Genomic DNA, 23,176 nt, shown 5'->3' with positions numbered 1-23,176 from the left:
CTGGCGGAGGTGGACCAGGGTAACAGGAGGCATGGTCCCATCCTTAGGAAGCTGGTGTTGGTGGCAGAAGTGGGGTAATGCTGTGAGTCCTGGGTGAGAGGAGGGGGTATCCCAGCCATGCCATGCTATGGGTCCAGTGTCGGTGGTGAGGCAGAGCAGAGTGTGTTGCATGGAGCAGGGTCTTTTATTCATAAATCCAGCGGCGGCAGAAGTGTGGCGATGTTGTGGCCCAGTGTCGATGGTGAGAAGAGCGGGGTACATCATTGCCACACTTCTGCTGCCATTGGCACCCTGTGGAAGGGACCCTGCTGCATCGCTGCTGCAACCTCCAGTAAGCCTGCATTTGGATTATAAGACTGACTCCCCATTTTCCTTTCAAATTTTTGGGGAAAAATGCATCTTATTGTCTGAAAAATACAGTAATAGTGGTCCTACCGTTCCTCATACTTCAACCTAAAATTACTTTCCCCTTAATTACCTTACTCCTTTTTTCCTCCATTTTCTTAACTTTTCTCATCATGCTCTTCATCTTTCAATAAGTAAAAAAAAAGATTTTTTCTCCATGTGCACAAAATTTTACTAATTTGTTTTGTTTTAACAGGTATTTCATGGAAAATAATTCACAAGAAGAGAAGATTTTTGAAATTGATTCAAAAAATGGTGCAATTAGGACTACTAAACGACTGGACCGAGAGGAAACTCCTTGGTACAATATTTCAGTATCAGCATCAGAGATAGGTACTGCTATAATATTTGCAATAAATAATGAAGTAACTTGGTTTGTCATTGTATGATTGTTTGAGAGATTGTTTTTAGGCAATGACATTTCAGAAAAGAAGAACACTTTACATTTTTATATAATATTGGTGCATGCATAATTTCCTAAAAATTTTTTTTTTTTACTATGTAACAACTTTGCAGTACACATTTATACTGTCTATCATGATGCATTTACTTTGGCTAGTTAAGTATGTAGTTGTACTTTTGATCTAGCTTCTCCTTTTAAGGAGAGATCCGAAGCAATGGCTTCTCACATGATAATAGAGCATGTATGATAGGAAATGGAGCTGTTCTTTATATTATGGACATATGAATACTCCTATTAACCTTTTAACCCCTTTACCCCCAAGGGTGGTTTGCACGTTATGGACTGGGCCAATTTTTACAATTCTGACCACTGTCCATTTATGAGGCTATAACTCTGGAACGCTTCAACGGATCCCGGTGATTCTGACACTGTTTTCTTGTGACATATTGTACTTCATGATAGTAGTAAAATTTCTTTGATATTTCCTGCGTTTATTTGTGAAAAAAAGGGAAATTTGGCAAAAATTTTGAAAATTTCGCAATTTTCCAACTTTGAATTTTTATGCAATTAAATCACAGTGATATGTCACACAAAATACTTAATAAGTAACATTTCCCACATGTCTACTTTACATCAGCAGAATTTTGGAACCATCATTTTTTTGTTAGGGAGTTATAAGGGTTAAAAGTTGACCAGCAATTTCTCATTTTCACAACACCATTTTTTTTTTAGGGACCACATCTCATTTGAAGTCATTTTGAGGGGTCTATATGATAGAAAATACCCAAGTGTGACACCATTCTAAAAACTGCACCGCTCAAGGTGCTCAAAACCACATTCAAGAAGTTTATTAACCCTTTAGGTGTTTCACAGGAATTTTTGGAATGTTTAAATAATAATGAGCATTTAACTTTTTTTTCACACAAAATTTAATTCAGCTCCAATTTGTTTTATTTTACCAAGGGTAACAGGAGAAAATGGGCCCCAAAAGATGTTGTACAATTTGTCCTGAGTACGCCGATACCCCATATGTGGGGGTAAACCACTCTTTGGGCGCATGACAGAGCTCGGAAGCGAAGGAGCACCATTTTACTTTTCAATGCAAAATTGACTGGAATTGAGATGGGACGCCATGTTGCGTTTGGAGAGCCCCTGATATGCCTAAACATTGAAACCCCCCACAAGTGACACCATCTTGGAAAGTAGACCCCCTAATGAGCTTATCTAGAGGTGTGGTGAGCACTTTGACTCACCAAGTGCTTCACAGAAGTTTATAATGCAGAACCGTAAAAATAAAAAATCATATTTTTTCACAAAAATGATCTTTTCGCCCCAAATTTTTTATTTTCCCAAGGGTATGAGAAGAAATTGGACCCCAAAAGTTGCTGTCCAATTTGTCCTGAGTACGCTGATACCCCATATGTGGGGGTAAACCACTGTTTGGGCGCATAGGAGAGCTCGGAAGGGAAGGAGCGCCGTTTGACTTTTCAATGCAAAATTGACAGGAATTGAGGTGGGATGCCATGTTGCATTTGGAGAGCCACTAATGTGCCTAAACATTGAAACCCCCCACAAGTGACACCATTTTGGAAAGTAGACCCCCTAAGGAACTTATCTAGAGGTGCGGTGAGCACTTTGACCCACCAAGTGCTTCACAGAAGTTTATAATGCAGAACCATAAAAATAAAAAATCATATTTTTTCACAAAAATTATGTTTTCACCCCCAATTTTTTATTTTCCCAAGGGTAAGAGAAGAAATTGGACCACAAACGTTGTTGTACAATTTGTCCTGAGTACGCTGATACCCCATATGTGGGGGTAAACCACTGTTTGGGTGCATGGGAGAGCTCGGAAGGGAAGGAGCGCCGTTTGACTTTTCAATGCAAAATTGACAGGAATTGAGGTGGGACGCCATGTTGCATTTGGAGAGCCACTAATGTGCCTAAACATTGAAACCCCCCCACAAGTGACACCATTTTGGAAAGTAGACCCCATAAGGAACTTATCTAGAGTTGTGCTGAGCACTTTGACCCACCAAGTGCTTCACAGAAGTTTATAATGCAGAGCCATAAAAATAAAACAAACATTTTTTTCCCACAAAAATTATATTTTAGCCCCCAGTTTTGTATTTTCCCGAGGGTAACAGGAGAAATTGGACCCCAAAAGTTGTTGTCCAATTTGTCCTGAGTACGCTGATACCCATATGTGGGGGGAACCACTGTTTGGGCGCATGGGAGGGCTCGGAAGGGATGGAGCGCCATTTTGAATGCAGACTTAGATGGAATGGTCTGCAGGCATCACATTGCGTTTGCAGAGCCCTAATGTACCTAAACAGTAGAAACCCCCCACAAATGACACCATTTTGGAAAGTAGACCCCCTAAGGAACTCATCTAGATGTGTTGTGAGAGCTTTGAACAACCAATTGTTTCACTACAGTTTATAACGCAGAGCCATGCAAATAAAAAATATTTTTTTTCCACAAAAAATTATTTTTTAGCCCCCAGTTTTGTATTTTTCCGAGGGTAACAGGAGAAATTGGACACCAAAAGTTGTTGCCCAATTTGTCCTGAGTACGCTGATACCCCATATGTGGGGGGAACCACCGTTTGGGCGCATGGGAGGGCTCGGAAGGGATGGAGCGCCATTTTGAATGTAGACTTAGATGGAATGGTCTGCAGGTGTCACATTGCATTTGCAGAGCCCTAATGTACCTAAACAGTAAAAAAAAAACACAAGTGACACCATTTTGGAAAGTAGACCCCTAAGCAACTCATCTAGAGTTGTGTTGTGAGAGTTTTGAACCCTCAAGTGTTTCACTACAGTTTATAACGCATAGCCGTGAAAATAAAAAAAAAATAATTTCCCCCCAAAATTATTTTTTAGCCCCCAGTTTTGTATTTTCCCAAGGGTAACAGGAGAAATTGGACCCCAAAAGTTGTTCTCCAATGTATTCCGAGCACGCTGATACCCCATATGTTGGAGTAAACCCCTGTTTGGGTGCACGGGAGAGCTCGGAAGGGAAGGAGCACTGTTTTACTTTTTCAACGCAAAATTGGCTGAAATTGAGATCGGACGCCATGTCGCATTTGGAGAGCCCCTGATGTGCCTAAACAGTGGAAACCCCCCAATTATAACTGAAACCCTAATCCAAACACACCCCGAACCCTAATCCCAATGGTAACCCTAACCAGACCTCTAACCCAGACACACCCCTAACCTTAATCCCAACCCTATTCCCAACCGTAGATGTAATCCAAACCCTAACCCTAACTTTAGCCCCAAACCTAACCCTAACTTTAGCCCCAACCCTAACTGTAGCCTTAACCCTAACCCTGGCCCTAACCCTAACCCTAGCCCCATCCCTAACCCTAGCCCCAACCCTAACCCTAGCCCCAACCCTAGCCCCAACCCTAACCCTAGCCCCAACCCTAGCCCTAACCCTAGCCCTAACCCTAGCCCCAACCCTAACCCTAACCCTAGCCCTAACCCTAGCCCTAACCCTAGCCCTAACCCTAGCCTTAGCCCTAACCCTAGCCCTAACCCTAATTGGAAAATGGAAATAAATACATTTTTTAAAAAAAAATTATTTTTCCCTAACTAAGGGGGTGATGAAGGGGGGTTTGATTTACTTTTATAGCTGGTTTTTTAGCTGATTTTTATGATTGACAGCCGTCACACACTGAAAGAAGCTTTTTATTGCAAAAAATATTTTTTGCGTTACCACATTTTGAGAGCTATAATTTTTCCATATTTGAGTCCACAGAGTCATGTGATGTCTTATTTTTTGCGGGACGAGTTGACGTTTTTATTGGTAACATGCTCGGGCACGGGAGATTTTTTGATCGCTTTTTATTCCGATTTTTGTGAGGCAGAATGACCAAAAACCAGCTATTCATGAATTTCTTTTGGGGGAGGCGTTTATACCGTTCCGCGTTTGGTAAAATTGATAAAGCAGTTTTATTCTTCAGGTCAGTATGATTACAGCGATACCTCATTTATATCATTTTTTTATGTTTTGGCGCTTTTATACGATAAAAACTATTTTATAGAAAAAATAATTATTTTGGCATCGCTTTATTCTGAGGACTATAACTTTTTTATTTTTTCGCTGATGATGATATATGGTGGCTCGTTTTTTGCGGGACAAGATGATGTTTTCAGCGGTACCATGGTTATTTATATCCATCTTTTTGATCGCATGTTATTCTACTTTTTGTTTGGCGGTATGAGAATAAAGCGTTGTTTTTTGCCTCGTTTTTTTTTTTTTTTTTTTTACGGTGTTCACTGAAGGGGTTAACTAGTGATATAGTTTTATAGGTGGGGTTGTTACGGATGCGCCGATACTAAATATGTATACTTTTATTGTTTGATTTTTTTTTATTTAGATAAAGGAATGTATTTATGGGAATATTATATATATTTTTTTTCTTTATTTAGGAATTTTTTATTCTTTTTTTTTTACACATGTGGGAATTTTTTTTTTAACTTTTTTACTGTGTCCCAGAAGGGGACATTACAGATCGCTGATCTGACAGTGTGCACAGCACTCTGTCAGATCACAGACCTCACTTACAGCCGTGCAGGCTGCAGCTTTCATCTGCAGCCTGCACGGCACCCGGAAGTAATCCCTGCAGGACCCGGATGCAGCCCCGCGTCCATTTTGGATCCGGGGCCTGCAGGGATAGGAGGTAGGAGACCCTCACAGCAACACGATCACATCGCGTTGCTCCGGGGGTCTCAGGGAAGCGCGCAGGGAGCCCCCTCCCTGCGCGATGCTTCCCTGTACCGCCGGCACACCGCGATCATGTTTGATCGCGGTGTGCCGGGGGTTAATGTGCCGGGGGTGGTCCGTGACCGCTCCTGGCACATAGTGCCGGATGTCAGCTGCGATAGGCAGCTGACACCCGGCCGCGATCGGCCGCGCTACCCACGTGAGAGCGGCCGATCGTGCTGGACGTACTATTCCGTCCTTGGGAATTAGGGCCCACCCCACATGGACGGAATAGTACGTCCAATGGCAGAAAGGGGTTAAAGGGAACCTGTCACCCCGTTTTTTTCCGTATGAGATAAAAATACTGTTAAATAGGGCCTGAGCTGTGCATTACAATAGTGTATTTTGTGGACCCCGATTCCCCACCTATGCTGCCGAAATACGTTACCAAAGTAGCCGTTTTCTCCTGTCAATCAGGCTGGTCTGGTCAGATAGGCATGGTGACATCGCTGTTTCTTCCCCCAGATCTTGCTTATCTGTACGTTGGTGGCGTAGTGGTTTGCGCATGTCCAATGTCCCGAATCCACTGCACAGGGGAGGGAAAAGAGCGCGATCTGCGCTATTCCCCTGGTGATCGGTGGGGGCGGTCATCTTCCTGTGGCTGCGCATGCGCAGACGGAGCGCTCTGCTGCCCGGGGCTTCAGGAAAATGGCTGCGGGATGCCGCGTGTGCGCAGATGGAGATCGCGGTGGCCATTTTCCTGAAGCCGAGATGCGAACTCTGCTTCAGGAAAATGGCCGCCGCGATCTCCATCTGCGCACGTGTGGCATCCCGTGGCCATTTTCTTGAAGCCCCGGGCAGCAGAGCACTCCATCTGCGCACGCGCGGCCACAGGAAGATGGCCGCCCCCACCGATCACCAGGGGAATAGCGCAGATCGCGCTCTTTTCTCTCCCCTGTGCAGTGGATTCGGGACCTTGGGCATGCGCAAACCACTACGCCACCAACGGAAAAATAAGCAAGATCTGGGGGAAGAAACAGCGATGTCACCACGCCCATCTGACCAGACCAGCCTGATTGACAGGCGAAAATGGCTACTTTGCTAACGTATTTCGGCAGCATAGGTGGGGAATCGGGGTCCACAAAATACACTATTGTAATGCACAGCTCAGGCCCTATTTAACAGTATTTTTATCTCATACGGAAAAAACGGGGTGACAGGTTCCCTTTAATAAAACTCAGTAGTAGATATGAGTGGATTGAGTTTCAGTAAACTTTCCTAAAATTTGAAGTTCCATGCAAATTCAAATACACTAACTAATTTCGATTTGCGATTAAAAAAACCAAAACATGCATGGCACCATTTTACCATACTGACGAAGCAGCAGAGATTGGGCAGCCTTGTTTTGAGTACCGAGTGCAGATGAATGTTGGATTGAGTACTGCTCAGGCTTATCCATATTGCTCAGCAGCTATGACATTACATTTCCATTTATCAAGAGGATTATCATATCCTATATAGTGCTAGACAGTACACCAATGAGTCACTGGAGATCAGGAGTTCCAAGAGGAACACAGTGCAGCGCAGGATTGGTACCATGTATGACAGAGATTGGTTTCCAATTCCAGATTCACTGAAATTCAAATTAAACAAATGATATTGAAACAAAATATATCATTTTTGTGGTTGCTCTATCTTTTTCTTGATATGCAGGGTGCTTACAACCTGATTCTCATCCGTGAGGGGGACTAATGGAAGACAGAATTTAACACCAGGGACAGCCACTATTAGTATCTAGTGATGCCATTCGGGCTCTGTACTGCCCCTGCCATTTTCCAAGACTGTGTGAATGATATCTTCCAGGATATGCTCACCACCTCGGTCATAGTCTATCTGGATGACATTCTCATCTATTCTCCAGATATAGACTCCCACCGGAGAGATGTTTGCAAAGTCTTCGACCTCCTATGGGCAAACTCCCTCTATGCCAAGTTGGGGAAGTGTGTGTTTGAGCAGGAGTCCTTGCCTTTCCTGGGCTAAATCATCTCCACCCAGGGATTGGCCATGGATCCTGCCAAGCTACAAGCTGTGATGGACTGGCAGGAACCTCATTCTCTTAAAGCAGTGCAATGCTTTATGGGGTACATTATCGCCAGTTCATTCCCCACTTCTAAACTTTGGTAGCTCCCTTGGTTGCACTCACCAAGAAGGGAGCTAATCCCAAATTGTGGTCGGAGGAGGTCTCCAAGGCCTTGCTCTCTATCAAGTCACACTTCACTAGTGCTCCCATTTGACATAGCCCTGATGTAGATAAACCTTTCATTATGGAGGTGGATGCCTCATCCATCAGTGCTGGAGCAGTCCTCTTCCAAAAAGGATGCTCAAGGTCAGAAGCATCCTTGCTTCTTCTCTAAGACCTTCTCACCGGAGGAGAGGAACTATTCCATCGGGGACAGGGAGTTGCTAGCCATGAAGTTGGCCTTTTTGGAGTGGAGAAAAGTTGGCCTTTTCGGAGTGGAGACACCTCCTTGAGGGGGCTCATTTTCCCTTCTAAGTATACACCAACCACAACAATTTGGTTTACCTACAAACTGCCCAGCAGCTAAATTCTCACCAGGCTAGATGGTCCTTGTTCTTCTCCCAGTTCCAATTCACCTTCCACTTTTTGTCAGGGGAGAAGAACATTTGTGCTGATGCTCTCTCCTGCTCCATAGTGTCATCTGAAAAGGAGGAGCCTCTGTTAATTGTTCCTTCAGAGAGCCTGAGAACTTTGACCCGTGCCTTTCTAGAGTCTGTGCCTCCCGGTAAGACCTTTGTACCACCTAATTTGCGACTGGAGGGAGGGTGAACATTTTTGGGACCAAGAGGACATCTGAGCTCCTGATGAGGACATACTGGTGGCCGCATTTGGCCGTTATGTCAAAAACTATATTCGGATGTGTGTTTCCTGTGCCAAGAATTGGTCTCCTCGGCATCAGCCTGCTTGGTTACTTTACCCCCTGCTGGTGGCAGACAGGCCTTGGAAAATGGTCGGGATGGACTTTGTGGTGGGCTTACCCAAACTTCACCGTTATCTGGGAAGTCAAAGACAATTTTTCCAAAATGGTGCACTTGGTGCCTCTTCCGTGGATACCTTCTGCAAGGGCCTTGGCAGCATTATTTATTAAGCAATTTTCTGCCTACACGGTATGCCAAACAAAATTGTCAGTGACCGGGGTCCCCAGTTTGGGACCACATACAGGATTCCATCCAGGTCTCCAAGGAGAGAATGAGGGTCTCCGCCAATGCACAATGGGGCTCCTCTCTGACCTTTGCTCCTGGAGACTTAGTGTGGCTCTGCCTGTAGCATCATGCTGCAAGTTTAGTCAACTAAGCTTGCGCCTCGCTATATAGGTCCCTTCAATGTCCTGGAACAGGTCAACCATGTAGTCTATCGTCTAGCCCTTCCTCAATGAATTGGTATCTCCGATAACATTTATGTGTCTCTCCTAAAGCCTGTCCACATGTCTCGGTTTTCGGAGTCATCTACTGGGACATCGGGTTCATCCATGGACGATTGTGAGGTGAACGCTATTGTTGGTTGCAATGTGGTATGGGGCAAAAGGTACTATATGGTAGACTGGAAGGGTCATATCCCTGAATACAGGACCTGGGAACCTGTTGAACACATTCGTGCTCATCAGCTCATTGCAGCTTTTGAACATACCGAGGCCCAAGGAGGGGGGTCCTGTAAAGGGGGAAATGTTAGGTGTCGAGTTCCTGCCACTGCACAGGGGGAATCTCGAACCATGTCCTCTGTGGTCACCCATTCTTCCTCAGCCTCAAAGGAGCCTACTCAGCAGAGATGTCGGTCCTAGCGTCTGGCTCAAGCTGATACTGTGCATCTTGTTACTGCTGCCATCCCAGATTCAGCCATTGTAACCAGCATTGATCAGCAGCGAGCAGATGCTCCAGGGACTAAGTCCTGCTTTTTGTCTACTGACCATGCCCGTGGGATGACCTCACATTGGAGGCTGGAGGTCACATGCTCACATCCTGTACCGGCTCTGATTGGACCACTGGGAAGTTCCCGAAAGGCTGCATCTATAAAAGGTTTGCATGGCAGCTCGGCCATGCGCTAGTATAAACCTTACTAGGTGTGTGAGGCTGAAGGCGCTACCAGGAGAAAGGCCAGTACACCATGAGACGTGGAGGGGGCCGTAGGAGGGCAACAACCCAGCAGCAGGACCACTACCTCAGCCTTTGTTCAAGGAGGAACAGGAGGAGCATTGCCAGAGCCCTGCAAAATGACCTCCAGAAGGCCACAAATCTGCATGCGTCTGCACAAATGGTTAGAACCCGACTCCATGAGGATGGTCTGAGTGCCCGACATCCACAGATGGGGGTTGTACTCACAGCTCAACACCGTGCAGGATGCTTGGCATTTGCCACAGAACACCAAGATTGGCAAATTCACTACTGGCACCCTGTGCTCTTCTCAGATGAAATCAGGTTCACACTGAGCACATGTGACAGATGTGACAGAGTCTGGAGACGCCATTGAGAGCGATCTGCTGACAGCAACATCCTTCAGCATGAACGGTTTAGCATTGCTTCAGTAATGGTGTGGGGTGGCATTTCTTTGGAGGGCCGAACAGCTATCCATGTGTTTGCCAGAAGTAGCTTGACTGCCATTAGGTACCGAGATGAGGTCCTCAGACCCCTTGTGAGACCATATGCTTTTGCGGTTGGCCCTGGGTTCCTCCTAATACAGGACAATGCCAGACCTCATGTGGCTGGAATGTGTCAGCAGTTCCTGCAAAATGAAGGCCTTGAAAATATGGACTGGCCCCCCTGTTCCCCACACCTGAATCCGATTGAACACATCTGGGACATCATGTCAAACACCATCCACTAACGTCACGTTGCACCACAGACTGTCCAGCAGTTGGCAGATGCTTTAGTCCAAGTCTGGGAGGAGATCCCTCAGGAGACCATCTGCCATCTCATCAGGACCATGCCAGGCATTGTAGGGAGGTCAAACAAGCACGTGGAGGCCACACGCACTACTAAGCATCATTTCATTGTCTTGAGACATTTCTACTGAAGTTGGATCAGCCTGTTACTTCATTTTCCACTTTGAATTTGAGCACCATTCCAACTCCAGACCTCTATGGGATATTAGTTGTGATTTGCATTGGTAATTTTTAGGTTTTATTGTTCTCAACACATTCCACTATGTAATGAATAAAGATTTACAACTGGAATATTTAATTCAGTGGCATCTAGGATGTGGGATTTTAGTGTTCCCTTTATTTTTTTGAACAGTGTATATGCAGCAATAGGATTCCTTAGTCTTAGGTGAATTATTTTACATTTATCTACATTAAATCTCATTTACCAAGTGTTTGCCCATTCAGTAAGCTTATCCAGATCATTTTGCAATACCATAATGTCAAGGTGGTCAGTTTTTAACCCCTTCACCCCCAAGGGTGGTTTGCACGTTATGGACCGGGCCAATTTTTACAATTCTGACCACTGTCCCTTTATGAGGTTATAACTCTGGAACGCTTCAACGGATCCCGGTGATTCTGACACTGTTTTCTCGTGACATATTGTACTTCATGATAGTGGTAAAATTTCTTTGATATTACCTGCGTTTATTTGTGAAAAAAATGGAAATTTGGTGAAAATTTAGAACATTTTGCAATTTTTCAAATTTGAATTTTTATGCAATTAAATCACAGTGATATGTCACACAAAATACTTAATAAGTAACATTTCCCACATGTCTACTTTACATCAGCCCAATTTTGGAACCAATATTTTTTTTTGTTAGGGAGTTATAAGGGTTAAAATTTGACCAGCAATTTCTCATTTTCACAACACCATTTTTTTTTTAGGGACCACATCTCATTTGAAGTAATTTTGAGGGGTCTATATGATAGAAAATACCCAAGTGTGACACCATTCTAAAAACTGCACCCCTCAAGGTGCTCAAAACCACATTCAAGAAGTTTATTAACCCTTCAGGTGTTTCACAGGTATTTTTGGAATGTTTAAATAAAAATGAGCATTTAACTTTTTTTTCACACAAAATTTACTTCAGCTCCAATTTGTTTTATTTTACCAAGGGTAACAGGAGAAAATGGATGCCAAAAGATGTTGTACAATTTGTCCTGAGTACGCCAATACCCCATATGTGGGGGTAAACCACTGTTTGGGCGCATGACAGAGCTCGGAAGCGAAGGAGCGCCATTTGACTTTTCAATGCAAAATTGACTGGAATTGAGATGGGACACCATGTTGCGTTTGGAGAGCCCCTGATATGCCTAAACATTGAAACCCCCCACAAGTGACACCATTTTGGAAAGTAGACCCCCTAAGGAACTTATCTAGAGGTGTGGTGAGCACTTTGACCCACCAAGTGCTTCACAGAAGTTTATAATGCAGAACCGTAAAAATAAAAAATCATATTTTTTCACAAAAATTATCTTTTCACCCCAAATTTTTTATTTTCCCAAGAGTAAGAGAAGAAATTGGACCCCAAAAGATGTTTTACAATTTGTCCTGAGTACGCTGATACCCCATATGTGGGGGTAAACCACTGTTTGGGCGCATGGCAGAGCTCGGAAGGGAAGGAGCGCCATTTGACTTTTCACTGCAAAATTGACAGGAATTGAGATGGGACGCCATGTTGCGTTTGGAGAGCCACTGATGTGCCTAAACATTGAAACCCCCCCACAAGTGGCACCATTTTGGAAAGTAAACACCCTAAGGAACTTATCTAGAGGTGTAGGGAGCACTTCGACCCACCAACTGCTTCACAGAAGTTTATAATGCAGAGCCGTAAAAATAAAACAAACATTTTTTTCCCACAAAAATTATTTTTTAGCCCCCAGTTTTGTATTTTCCTGAGGGTAACAGGAGAAATTGGACCCCAAAAGTTGTTGTCCAATTTGTCCTGAGTACGCTGATACCCCACATATGGGGGGGAACCACTGTTTGGGTGCATGGGAGGGCTCGGAAGGGATGGAGCGCCATTTTGAATGCAGACTTAGATGGAATGGTTTGCAGGCGTCAGATTGCATTTGCAGAGGCCCTAATGTACCTAAACAGTAGAAACCCACCACAAGTGACACCATTTTGGAAAGTAGACCCCCTAAGGAACTCATCTAGATGTGTTGTGAGAGCTTTGAACCCCCAATTGTTTCACTACAGTTTATAACGCAGAGCCATGCAAATAAAAAATATTTTTTTTCCACAAAAATTATTTTTTAGCCTCCAGTTTTGTATTTTCCCAAGGGTAACAGGAGAAATTGGACCCCAAAAGTTGTTCTCTAATGTGTTCCGAGTACGCTGATACCCCATATGTTGGGGTAAACCCCTGTTTGGGCGCACGGGAGAGCTCGTAAGGGAAGGAGCACTGTTTTACTTTTTCAACGCAGAATTGGCTGAAATTGAGATCGGACGCCATGTCGCGTTTGGAGAGCCCCTGATGTGCCTAAACAGTGGAAACCCCCCAATTATAACTGAAACCCTAATCCAAACACACCCCTAACCCTAATTCCAACGGTAACCCTAACCACACCTCTAACCCAGACACACCCCTAACCTTAATCCCAACCCTATTCCCAACCGTAGATGTAGTCCAAACCCTAACCCTAACTTTAGCCCCAACCCTTAACCCTAACTTTAGCCCCAACCCTAACTGTAGCCTTAACCCTAACCCTAGCCCCAACCCTAACCCTAGCCCCAACCCTAACCCTAGCCCCAACCCTAGCCCCAACCCTAACCTTAGCCCCAACCCTAGTCCCAGCCCTAACCCTAGCCCCAGCCCTAACCCTAGCCCCTGCCCTAACCCTAGCCCCAACCCTAACCCTAGCCCCAACCCTAACCCTAGCCCCAACCCTAACCCTAGCCCCAACCCTAACCCTAGCCCCAACCCTAGCCCCAACCCTAACCCTAGCCCCAACCCTAACCCTAGCCCTAACCCTAGCCCTAATGGTAAAATGGAAATAAATACATTTTTTTAATTTTTTTTATTTTTCCCTAACTAAGGGGGTGATGAAAGGGGGTTTGATTTATTTTATAGCGGGTTTTTTAGCGGATTTTTATGATTGGCGGCTGTCACACACTGAAAGAAGCTTTTTATTGCAAAAAATATTTTTTGCGTTACCACATTTTGAGAGCTATAATTTTTCCATATTTGAGTCCACAGAGTCATGTGATGTCTTATTTTTTGCGGGACGAGTTGACGTTTTTATTGGTAACATGCTCGGGCACGGGAGATTTTTTGATCGCTTTTTATTCCGATTTTTGTGAGGCAGAATGACCAAAAACCAGCTATTCATGAATTTCTTTTGGGGGAGGCGTTTATACCGTTCCGCGTTTGGTAAAATTGATAAAGCAGTTTTATTCTTCAGGTCAGTATGATTACAGCGATACCTCATTTATATCATTTTTTTATGTTTTGGCGCTTTTATACGATAAAAACTATTTTATAGAAAAAATAATTATTTTGGCATCGCTTTATTCTGAGGACTATAACTTTTTTATTTTTTCGCTGATGATGATATATGGTGGCTCGTTTTTTGCGGGACAAGATGATGTTTTCAGCGGTACCATGGTTATTTATATCCATCTTTTTGATCGCATGTTATTCTACTTTTTGTTTGGCGGTATGAGAATAAAGCGTTGTTTTTTGCCTCGTTTTTTTTTTTTTTTTTTTTACGGTGTTCACTGAAGGGGTTAACTAGTGATATAGTTTTATAGGTGGGGTTGTTACGGATGCACCGATACTAAATATGTATACTTTTATTTAGGGTTGAGCGAAACGGGTCGATCATTTTCAAAAGTCGCCGACTTTTGGCTAAGTCGGCGTCTCATGAAACCCGATCCGACCCCTGTGCTTGTCGGCCATGCGGTACGCGACTTTCGCGCCAAAGTCGCGTTTCAATGACGCGAAAAGCGCCATTTCTCAGCCAATGAAGGTGAACGCAGAGTGTGGGCAGCGTGATGACATAGATCCTGGTCCCCACCATCTTAGAGAAGGGCATTGCAGTGATTGGCTTGCTGTCTGCGGCGTCACAGGGGCTATAAAGGGGCGTTCCCGCCGACCGCCATCTTACTGCTGCTGATCTGAGCTTAGGGAGAGGTTGCTGCCGCTTCGTCAGAAGCAGGGAGAGCGTTAGGCAGGGTCCACTAACCACCAAACCGCTTGTGCTGCAGCGATTTCCACTGTCCAACACCACCTTCGGTGTGCAGGGACTGTGGAAGCTATTTTTTTTTTTTTTTCCCCTCAGCGCTGTAGCTCATTGGGCTGCCCTAGAAGGCTCCGTGATAGCTGTATTGCTGTGTGTACGCCACTGTGGAAACCAACTGCTTTTTTCAAAGCACATATCCTCTTGTTCCTTCCTTTCTGCACAGCTATCTTTTTTGTTTGTCCACACTTTTTATTTAATTTGTGCATCAGTCCACTCCTATTGCTGCCTGCCATACCTGGCTTACATTACTGCAGGGAGATAGTAATTGTAGGACAGTTTTTTTTTTTTTTTTTTTTTTTTTTTGTGGGAGATTAAGATTGGCATTTCTGCTACAGTGCCATCCCTGTGTGTGCCATCTCTCACTGAGTGGGCCATAGAAAGCCTATTTATTTTTTCCGTGATTTGTGTTCTAAAATCTACCTCAACACAAAAACACTACATCAATCAGTGGGAGAAAAATATTGGCCTCAGTCAGGGCTTGTGTGCCACTGCTGTGTGTGCTATCTCTCATTCAGTGGGCTATAGCAAGCCTATTTTTTTTTTTTTTTTTTAATATTATTTGGTTTCTAAAGTCTCCCTGAAAAAAAAAAAAAACCTAAAAAAACAGTGGGAGAGTAATATTGCCCTTTCAGCTTGTGTGCCAGTCTTGACTCCTGGGTGTGCCACCTCTCTCATTCAGTGGGCCATAGAAAGCCTATTTATTTTTTTTAAAAAATATTATTGGGTTTCTAAAGTCTCCCTGAAAAAACAAAAAATACATAAAAAAACAGTGGGAGAGTAATATTGCCCTTTCAGCTTGTGTGCCAGTCTTGACTCCTGGGTGTGCCACCTCTCTCCCTTTCATTCAGTGGGCCATAGAAAGCCTATTTATTTTTTCCGTGATTTGTGTTCTAAATTCTACCTCAACACAAAAACACTACATCAATCAGTGGGAGAAAAATATTGGCCTCAGTCAGGGCTTGTGTGCCACTGCTGTGTGTGCTATCTCTCATTCAGTGGGCTATAGCAAGCCTATTTTTTTTTTTTTTTTTTTTTTTTTTAATATTATTTGGTTTCTAAAGTCTCCCTGAAAAAAAAAAAAAAACCTAAAAAAACAGTGGGAGAGTAATATTGCCCTTTCAGCTTGTGTGCCAGTCTTGACTCCTGGGTGTGCCACCTCTCTCCCTCTCATTCAGTGGGCCATAGAAAGCCTATTTATTTTTTTTTTTTAATATTATTTGGTTTCTAATTCTCCCTGAAAAAAAAAAAAAACCTAAAAAAACAGTGGGAGAATAATATTGCCCTTTCAGCTTGTGTGCCAGTCTTGACTCCTGGGTGTGCCACCTCTCTCCCTCTCATTCAGCGGGCCATAGAAAGCCTATTTATTTTTTTTTTAAAATATTATTGGGTTTCTAAAGTCTCCCTGAAAAAACAAAAAATACATAAAAAAACAGTGGGAGAGTAATATTGCCCTTTCAGCTTGTGTGCCAGTCTTGACTCCTGGGTGTGCCACCTCTCTCCCTTTCATTCAGTGGGCCATAGAAAGCCTATTTATTTTTTTTTTTAAATATTATTGGGTTTCTAAAGTCTCCCTGAAAAAAAAAAAAAAACCTAAAAAAACAGTGGGAGAGTAATATTGCCCTTTCAGCTTGTGTGCCAGTCTTGACTCCTGGGTGTGCCACCTCTCTCCCTCTCATTCAGTGGGCCATAGAAAGCCTATTTATTTTTTTTTTAAAATATTATTGGGTTTCTAAAGTCTCCCTGAAAAAAAAAACAAAAACCTAAAAAAACAGTGGGAGAGTAATATTGCCCTTTCAGCTTGTGTGCCAGTCTTGACTCCTGGGTGTGCCACCTCTCTCCCTCTCATTCAGTGGGCCATAGAAAGCCTATTTATTTTTTTTTTTAAATATTATTGGGTTTCTAAAGTCTCCCTGAAAAAACAAAAAATACATAAAAAAACAGTGGGAGAGTAATATTGCCCTTTCAGCTTGTGTGCCAGTCTTGACTCCTGGGTGTGCCACCTCTCTCCCTTTCATTCAGTGGGCCATAGAAAGCCTATTTATTTTTTCCGTGATTTGTGTTCTAAATTCTACCTCAACACAAAAACACTACATCAATCAGTGGGAGAAAAATATTGGCCTCAGTCAGGGCTTGTGTGCCACTGCTGTGTGTGCTATCTCTCATTCAGTGGGCTATAGCAAGCCTATTTTTTTTTTTTTTTTTTATATTATTTGGTTTCTAAAGTCTCCCTGAAAAAAAAAAAAAAACCTAAAAAAACAGTGGGAGAGTAATATTGCCCTTTCAGCTTGTGTGCCAGTCTTGACTCCTGGGTGTGCCACCTCTCTCCCTCTCATTCAGTGGGCCATAGAAAGCCTATTTATTTTTTTTTTTAAATATTATTGGGTTTCTAAAGTCTCCCTGAAAAAACAAAAAATACATAAAAAAACAGTGGGAGAGTAATATTGCCCTTTCAGCTTGTGTGCCAGTCTTGACTCCTGGGTGTGCCACCTCTCTCCCTTTCATTCAGTGGGCCATAGAAAGCCTATTTATTTTTTTTTTAAAATATTATTGGGTTTCTAAAGTCTCCCTGAAAAAAAAAAAAAAACCTAAAAAAACAGTGGGAGAGTAATATTGCCCTTTCAGCTTGTGTGCCAGTCTTGACTCCTGGGTGTGCCACCTCTCTCCCTCTCATTCAGTGGGCCATAGAAAGCCTATTTATTTTTTTTTTAAAATATTATTGGGTTTCTAAAGTCTCCCTGAAAAAACAAAAAATACATAAAAAAACAGTGGGAGAGTAATATTGCCCTCTCAGCTTGTGTGCCAGTCTTGACTCCTGGGTGTGCCACCTCTCTCTCTCTAATTGTGGGCCATAGAAAGCCTTTTTTTTTTTTTTTTTTAATATTATTTGGTTTCTAAAGTCTCCCTGAGAAAAAAAAAAAAATAAATTAGGTGGGAGATTAATATTGACATTAGTGCTTGAGTGACAGTCCTGCGTGTGTGTCATCTCTGTGATTTTGTGCCACAGAAAACAGAGTGTGTAACATTGTGCCTGATTTTCCTTGTGGTCTCACCAACCTGTTAAGGGATATTGAAATCATACTGAAGTTATAGCTCACCGTGTAAGTTGTTTGACAGCAACAAATAAAGTTACTTTGGTTAAGATTTTAAAACAATGAGGAAGTCTGGTGCAAGAGGTCGTCGTGGGCGTTCATTGTCAGCTGGTAATGATGGTAGTGGTAGAGGAGCATCAGGTGGTCGTGGGGATAAAAATATTCCACCTAAGTCTGGAGCTGTGGAGCCAGTTTCGTCGTCAGGCTACACAAGGCCTCGAACGCTCTCTTTTCTGGGAGTAGGAAAACCGCTTTTAAAGGCGGAGCAGCAACAGCAAGTTTTGGCTTACATTGCAGACTCAGCCTCTAGCTCTTTTGCCTCCTCTTCCGAAACTGGTAAATGTAAAAGCAGCGCGTCGCTTGTGGATGTTCACGGTCAGGGACAAGTCGCTTCCTTGTCCTCCTCAGCAAAAACTACAACAAGAGAGAAGGATGCAGCAGGCGACACAACGGGTCACTCCATGGAGCTCTTTACACATACCGTCCCTGGCTTAGAAAGTGAAACATTTAACAGGCCATGCCCATTACAAGTATATTCTGACATGGAGTGCACTGATGCACAGCCACAGCCAGAGTACTATGCTGCTCCTTTGACTCAGACCACCACATTGCCCTCTCAGGGTACAGATCCACAATCAGACCCTGATGAGACTATGTTGCCCCGCCACGAACGCTATACCACCGACCGACACAGTGACACAGACGAAGTTGCACACGAGCTCGAAGAGGAGGTAATAGATGACCCAGTTATTGACCCCGATTGGCAGCCATTGGGGGAACAGGGTGCAGGCGGCAGTAGTTCAGAAGCGGAGGTGGAGGAGGGGCCGCAGCAGGCATCAACATCGCAACAGGTTACATCTGCCGGGCCCGTATCTGGCCCAAAACGCGTGTCAAAGCCAAAACCTGTTGGAGCACAGCGTTGCCATCCGGTTAAAGCTCAGTCTGCAATCCCTGAAAAGGGATCCGAGTCTAGGAAGAGTGCAGTCTGGCATTTTTTTAAACAACATCCAACTGATCAGCGCAAAGTCATCTGTCAAAAATGTTCAACTAGCTTAAGCAGAGGTCAGAATCTGAAAAGTCTAAATACTAGTTGCATGCATAGACACTTAACCACCATGCATTTTCAAGCCTGGACTAACTACCAAACGTCCCTCAAGGTTGTAGCACCCTCGGCCAATGAAGCTAGTCAGCAACGCAACATCCCTTCCGTCACTGTAAGGCCACCATTTTCCGCACCACAGGCAGTATCTGTGCAGGTTTCTTTGCCAGCCAAAAGCAGTCAGGGTCAGGGAATCACCAGTTTTGTAGGAGGAAATATTGCATCTAGGGCACCGGCGGAAACAATACCGTCTCCAACCGTCTCTCAGTCTGCCATGTACACCGGCACACCCGAAAGTTCCACGATCTCCAGCTCTCCAGTCCAGCTCACCCTACATGAGACTCTGGTTAGAAAAAGGAAGTACTTATCCTCGCATCCGCGTACACAGGGTTTTAACGCCCACATAGCTAGACTAATCTCGTTAGAGATGATGCCCTACCGGTTAGTTGAAAGCGAAGCTTTCAAAGCCCTGATGGAGTACGCTGAACCACGATACGAGCTACCCAGTCGACACTTTTTTTCCAGAAAAGCCATCCCAGCCCTGCACCAGCATGTTAAACAGCGCATCGTCCATGCACTCAGGCAATCTGTGAGTACAAAGGTGCACCTGACTACAGATGCATGGACCAGTAGGCATGGCCAGGGACGTTATGTGTCCATCACGGCACACTGGGTGAATGTGGTGGATGCAGGGTCCACAGGCGACATCAATTTAGGGACAGTTGTGCCTAGCCCACGGTCTAGGAAACAGTTGGCTGTAGGCGTACGCACCCCCTCCTCCTCCTCCTCCTCGTCCTCCTGCAGAAGCTACAGCTCTTCCACAGAACGCAGTCTGCCAACCACTCCATCGGCAGATGACACTGTTGCACACCAGTTGTCCCATTATGGGCCAGCTACTGCCAAGCGTCAGCAGGCTGTATTGGCTATGAAGTGCTTGGGCGACAATAGACACACCGCGGAAGTTCTGTCCGAGTTCTTGCAACAAGAAACGCAGTCGTGGCTGGGCACAGTAGATCTTGAGGCAGGCAAGGTAGTGAGTGATAACGGAAGGAATTTCATGGCTGCCATCTCCCTTTCCCAACTGAAACACATTCCTTGCCTGGCTCACACCTTAAACCTGGTGGTGCAGTGCTTATTGAAAACTTATCCTGGGTTCTCCGACCTGCTCCTCAAAGTGCGTGCACTTTGCTCACATATCCGACGTTCGCCTGTACACGCCAGCCGTATGCAGACCTATCAGCGGTCTTTGAACCTTCCCCAGCATCGCCTAATCATAGACGTTGCAACAAGGTGGAACTCAACACTGCACATGCTTCAGAGACTGTGCGAACAGAGGCGTGCTGTTATTTATTTGTGGGAGGATACACGGGCAGGCAGTAGGATGGCAGACATGGAGTTGTCAGGTGTGCAGTGGTCTAAGATACAAGACATGTGTCAAGTCCTTCAGTGCTTTGAGGAATGCACACGGCTGGTTAGTGCAGACAACGCCGTAATAAGCATGAGCATCCCCCTAATGCGTCTGCTGATGCAAAGTTTGACGCACATAAAGGAGCAGGCGTCTGCACCAGAGGAAGAGGAAAGCCTTGATGACAGTCAGCCATTGTCTGGTCAGGGCAGTGTACAGGACGAGGTAGCGGGCGAAGAGGAGGTGGAGGACGAGGAGGATGATGGGGATGAGTATATTTTTAATGCCGAACCTTTCCCGGGGGCACAGGAATTTGGTTGCGTGTCACGGCCGGGTTCTGGTTTTTTGAGGGACACAAGTGACGTAGATTTGCCTGCAACTGCCCCTCAACCAATCACAACCGGAGATTTGACAACTGGAACTTTGGCCCACATGGCGGATTATGCCTTACGTATCCTAAAAAGGGACACACGCATTACGAAAATGATGAACGATGACGATTACTGGTTGGCCTGCCTCCTTGATCCACGCTATAAAGGCAAATTGCAAAATATTATGCCACATGAGAACTTGGAACTAATATTAGCAACCAAACAATCAACTCTTGTTGACCGTTTGCTTCAGGCATTCCCAGCACACAGCGCACGTGATCGTTCTCACACGAGCTCCAGGGGGCAGCAGACTAGGAGTGTTAGGGGTGCACACATCAGAAGTGGCATTGGACAGAGGGGTTTTCTGACCAGGTTGTGGAGTGATTTTGCTATGACCGCAGACAGGACAGGTACTGCTGCATCAATTGAAAGTGACAGGAGACAACATTTGTCCAGTATGGTTACTAACTATTTTTCATCCCTTATCGATGTTCTCCCTCAACCGTCATTCCCATTTGATTACTGGGCCTCCAAATTAGACACCTGGCCAGAATTGGCAGAATATGCATTGCAGGAGCTTGCTTGCCCGGCAGCAAGTGTCCTATCAGAAAGAGTATTCAGTGCTGCAGGTTCAATATTAACCGAAAAAAGGACTCGTCTGGCTACCCAAAATGTTGACGATCTAACATTCATTAAAATGAACCACAACTGGATTTCGAAATCTTTTGCCCCACCTTGCCCGGCCGACACCTAGCTTTCCTATGAAAAGCTCTTGCCTGTGAATTACTTTTCTAATGTCTAATTTGCTGCAGCTGATTGTACAGCATACGACATGTTTACACCTCCCTAAATGGCAAAACTCCCCACACGGGGCCGTGGTATCGCGACTTGGCGCAAGCACCCGTGAGACTGCTGTTTGTCTGAAGAGGTGGGTGTGCTCGCTTTTGGTTGACGGCATTGCTACTGGGTCCCTCATAGTACAATGTAGTGTCTCTGGCGGTGGTGGTGCGCACCCAACGTCAGACACACCGTTGTAACATGAGGGGCCCTGGGGCGGTCCCGCCGGCCTCAAGAGAGTTCCCCCCTACCCCAGCTCAAAATGTGCTCTACCACGTGCAAAATTATGTCGCACAGCTCCACCAATCTTTAGTCTATTCGCTGACATCATTCAATGTCTGGCACTGACAATACAAATTTGTAGACATCTATGATGCAACTTAAAGTAGTCTGTGTCTGTGTCCTATATTGGCACCATTAAATAGTTACTGCCAAATTACTATGTCAGAAACTCAGTAGATGAGCCCACCCCTGTACCTAAGTATGCCACCTTTTTTTTTTGTTTTGGTTGTTTTGCGAGACATTAACATCTATTTATATTTTGGGAGTACTGGGACAGACACTCCTTGCACTACTCCTCCACTCACCACCAAGCTGCCTGTGTATCCATGTAACCGCTGTAAAACTGCCATGAGCCTATTGTTTGTTATTTTAGGCCTTTGATAGCCTGTCTGCGGCCCCTACTTGCAATACTCCTCCACTGACCACCAAGCTGCCTGCCCGTGTATCCATGTAACCGCTGTGAAACTGCCATGAGCCTATTGTTTGTTATTTTAGGCCTTTGATAGCCTGTCTGCGGTCCCTACTTTAAATACTCCTCCACTGACCAGACCACTGCTGCCCGTGTACCCCTGGAACCAATTATAAAGTGCCTACAGCCAGCCCATTTTTTTATGTTAGGCCTTTGAAGCCTGTCTGCGGTCCCTACTTGCAATACTCCTCCACTGACCACAATGCTGCCTGGAGTGCCTGCCCGTGTATCCATGTAACCGCTGTAAAACTGCCATGAGCCTATTGTTTGTTATTTTAGGCCTTTGATAGCCTGTCTGCGGCCCCTACTTGCAATACTCCTCCACTGACCACAATGCTGCCTGGAGTGCCTGCCTGTGTATCCATGTAACCGATGTAAAACTGCCATGACTGCCTACTGTTTGTTATTTTAGGCCTTTGATAGCCTGTCTGCAGCCCCTACTTGCAATACTCCTCCACTGACCACACCAATGCTGCCCGTGTACCCCTGGAACCTATTTAAAAGTTCATAGAGCCTAGTTATATATTTTATTTACTATTAATAAGGCCATGATGGACTACGCTGTACCACGCTACAAGCTAACCAGTCGACACTTCTTTTGCGAGAAAAGCCATCCCAACCCTCCACCAGCATGTAGAAGACCGCATTGTCCATGCACTCTGGCAATCTGTGAGTACAAAGGTGCACCTGACAACAGACGCATGGACCTGTAGGCATGGCCACGGAAGATTACGTGTCCATTACGGCGCAATGGGTTAATGTGGTGGATGCATGGTCCACAGGGGACAGCCTACTAAGTCTGTCTGCAGTCCCTAATTCAAATTGTCCTCCACTGTCTAAATCGGAACTTCCACCTTC

The 23,176-nt window shown here is 44.7% G+C and overlaps 1 protein-coding gene across 1 annotated transcript in view; it reads left to right on the top strand.

Moving 5' to 3' along the window:
- The window catches only part of CDH18 (cadherin 18), a 1,155,399-nt gene that overhangs the window by 996,326 nt on the left and 135,897 nt on the right, over positions 1-23,176 (top strand). Inside the window, exon 8 of the mRNA XM_077269711.1 lies at positions 602-738. Coding sequence (XP_077125826.1) covers positions 602-738 — 137 coding nt within the window. The remainder of the gene's footprint in view (positions 1-601; positions 739-23,176) is intronic.

This window comes from Ranitomeya variabilis, chromosome 6 (assembly GCF_051348905.1).
Source record: "Ranitomeya variabilis isolate aRanVar5 chromosome 6, aRanVar5.hap1, whole genome shotgun sequence".
NCBI classification, from domain to species: Eukaryota; Metazoa; Chordata; class Amphibia; order Anura; family Dendrobatidae; genus Ranitomeya; species Ranitomeya variabilis.
Note: the sequence above shows the minus strand (reverse complement) of the source record. Positions and strands in the feature narration are given on the sequence as shown.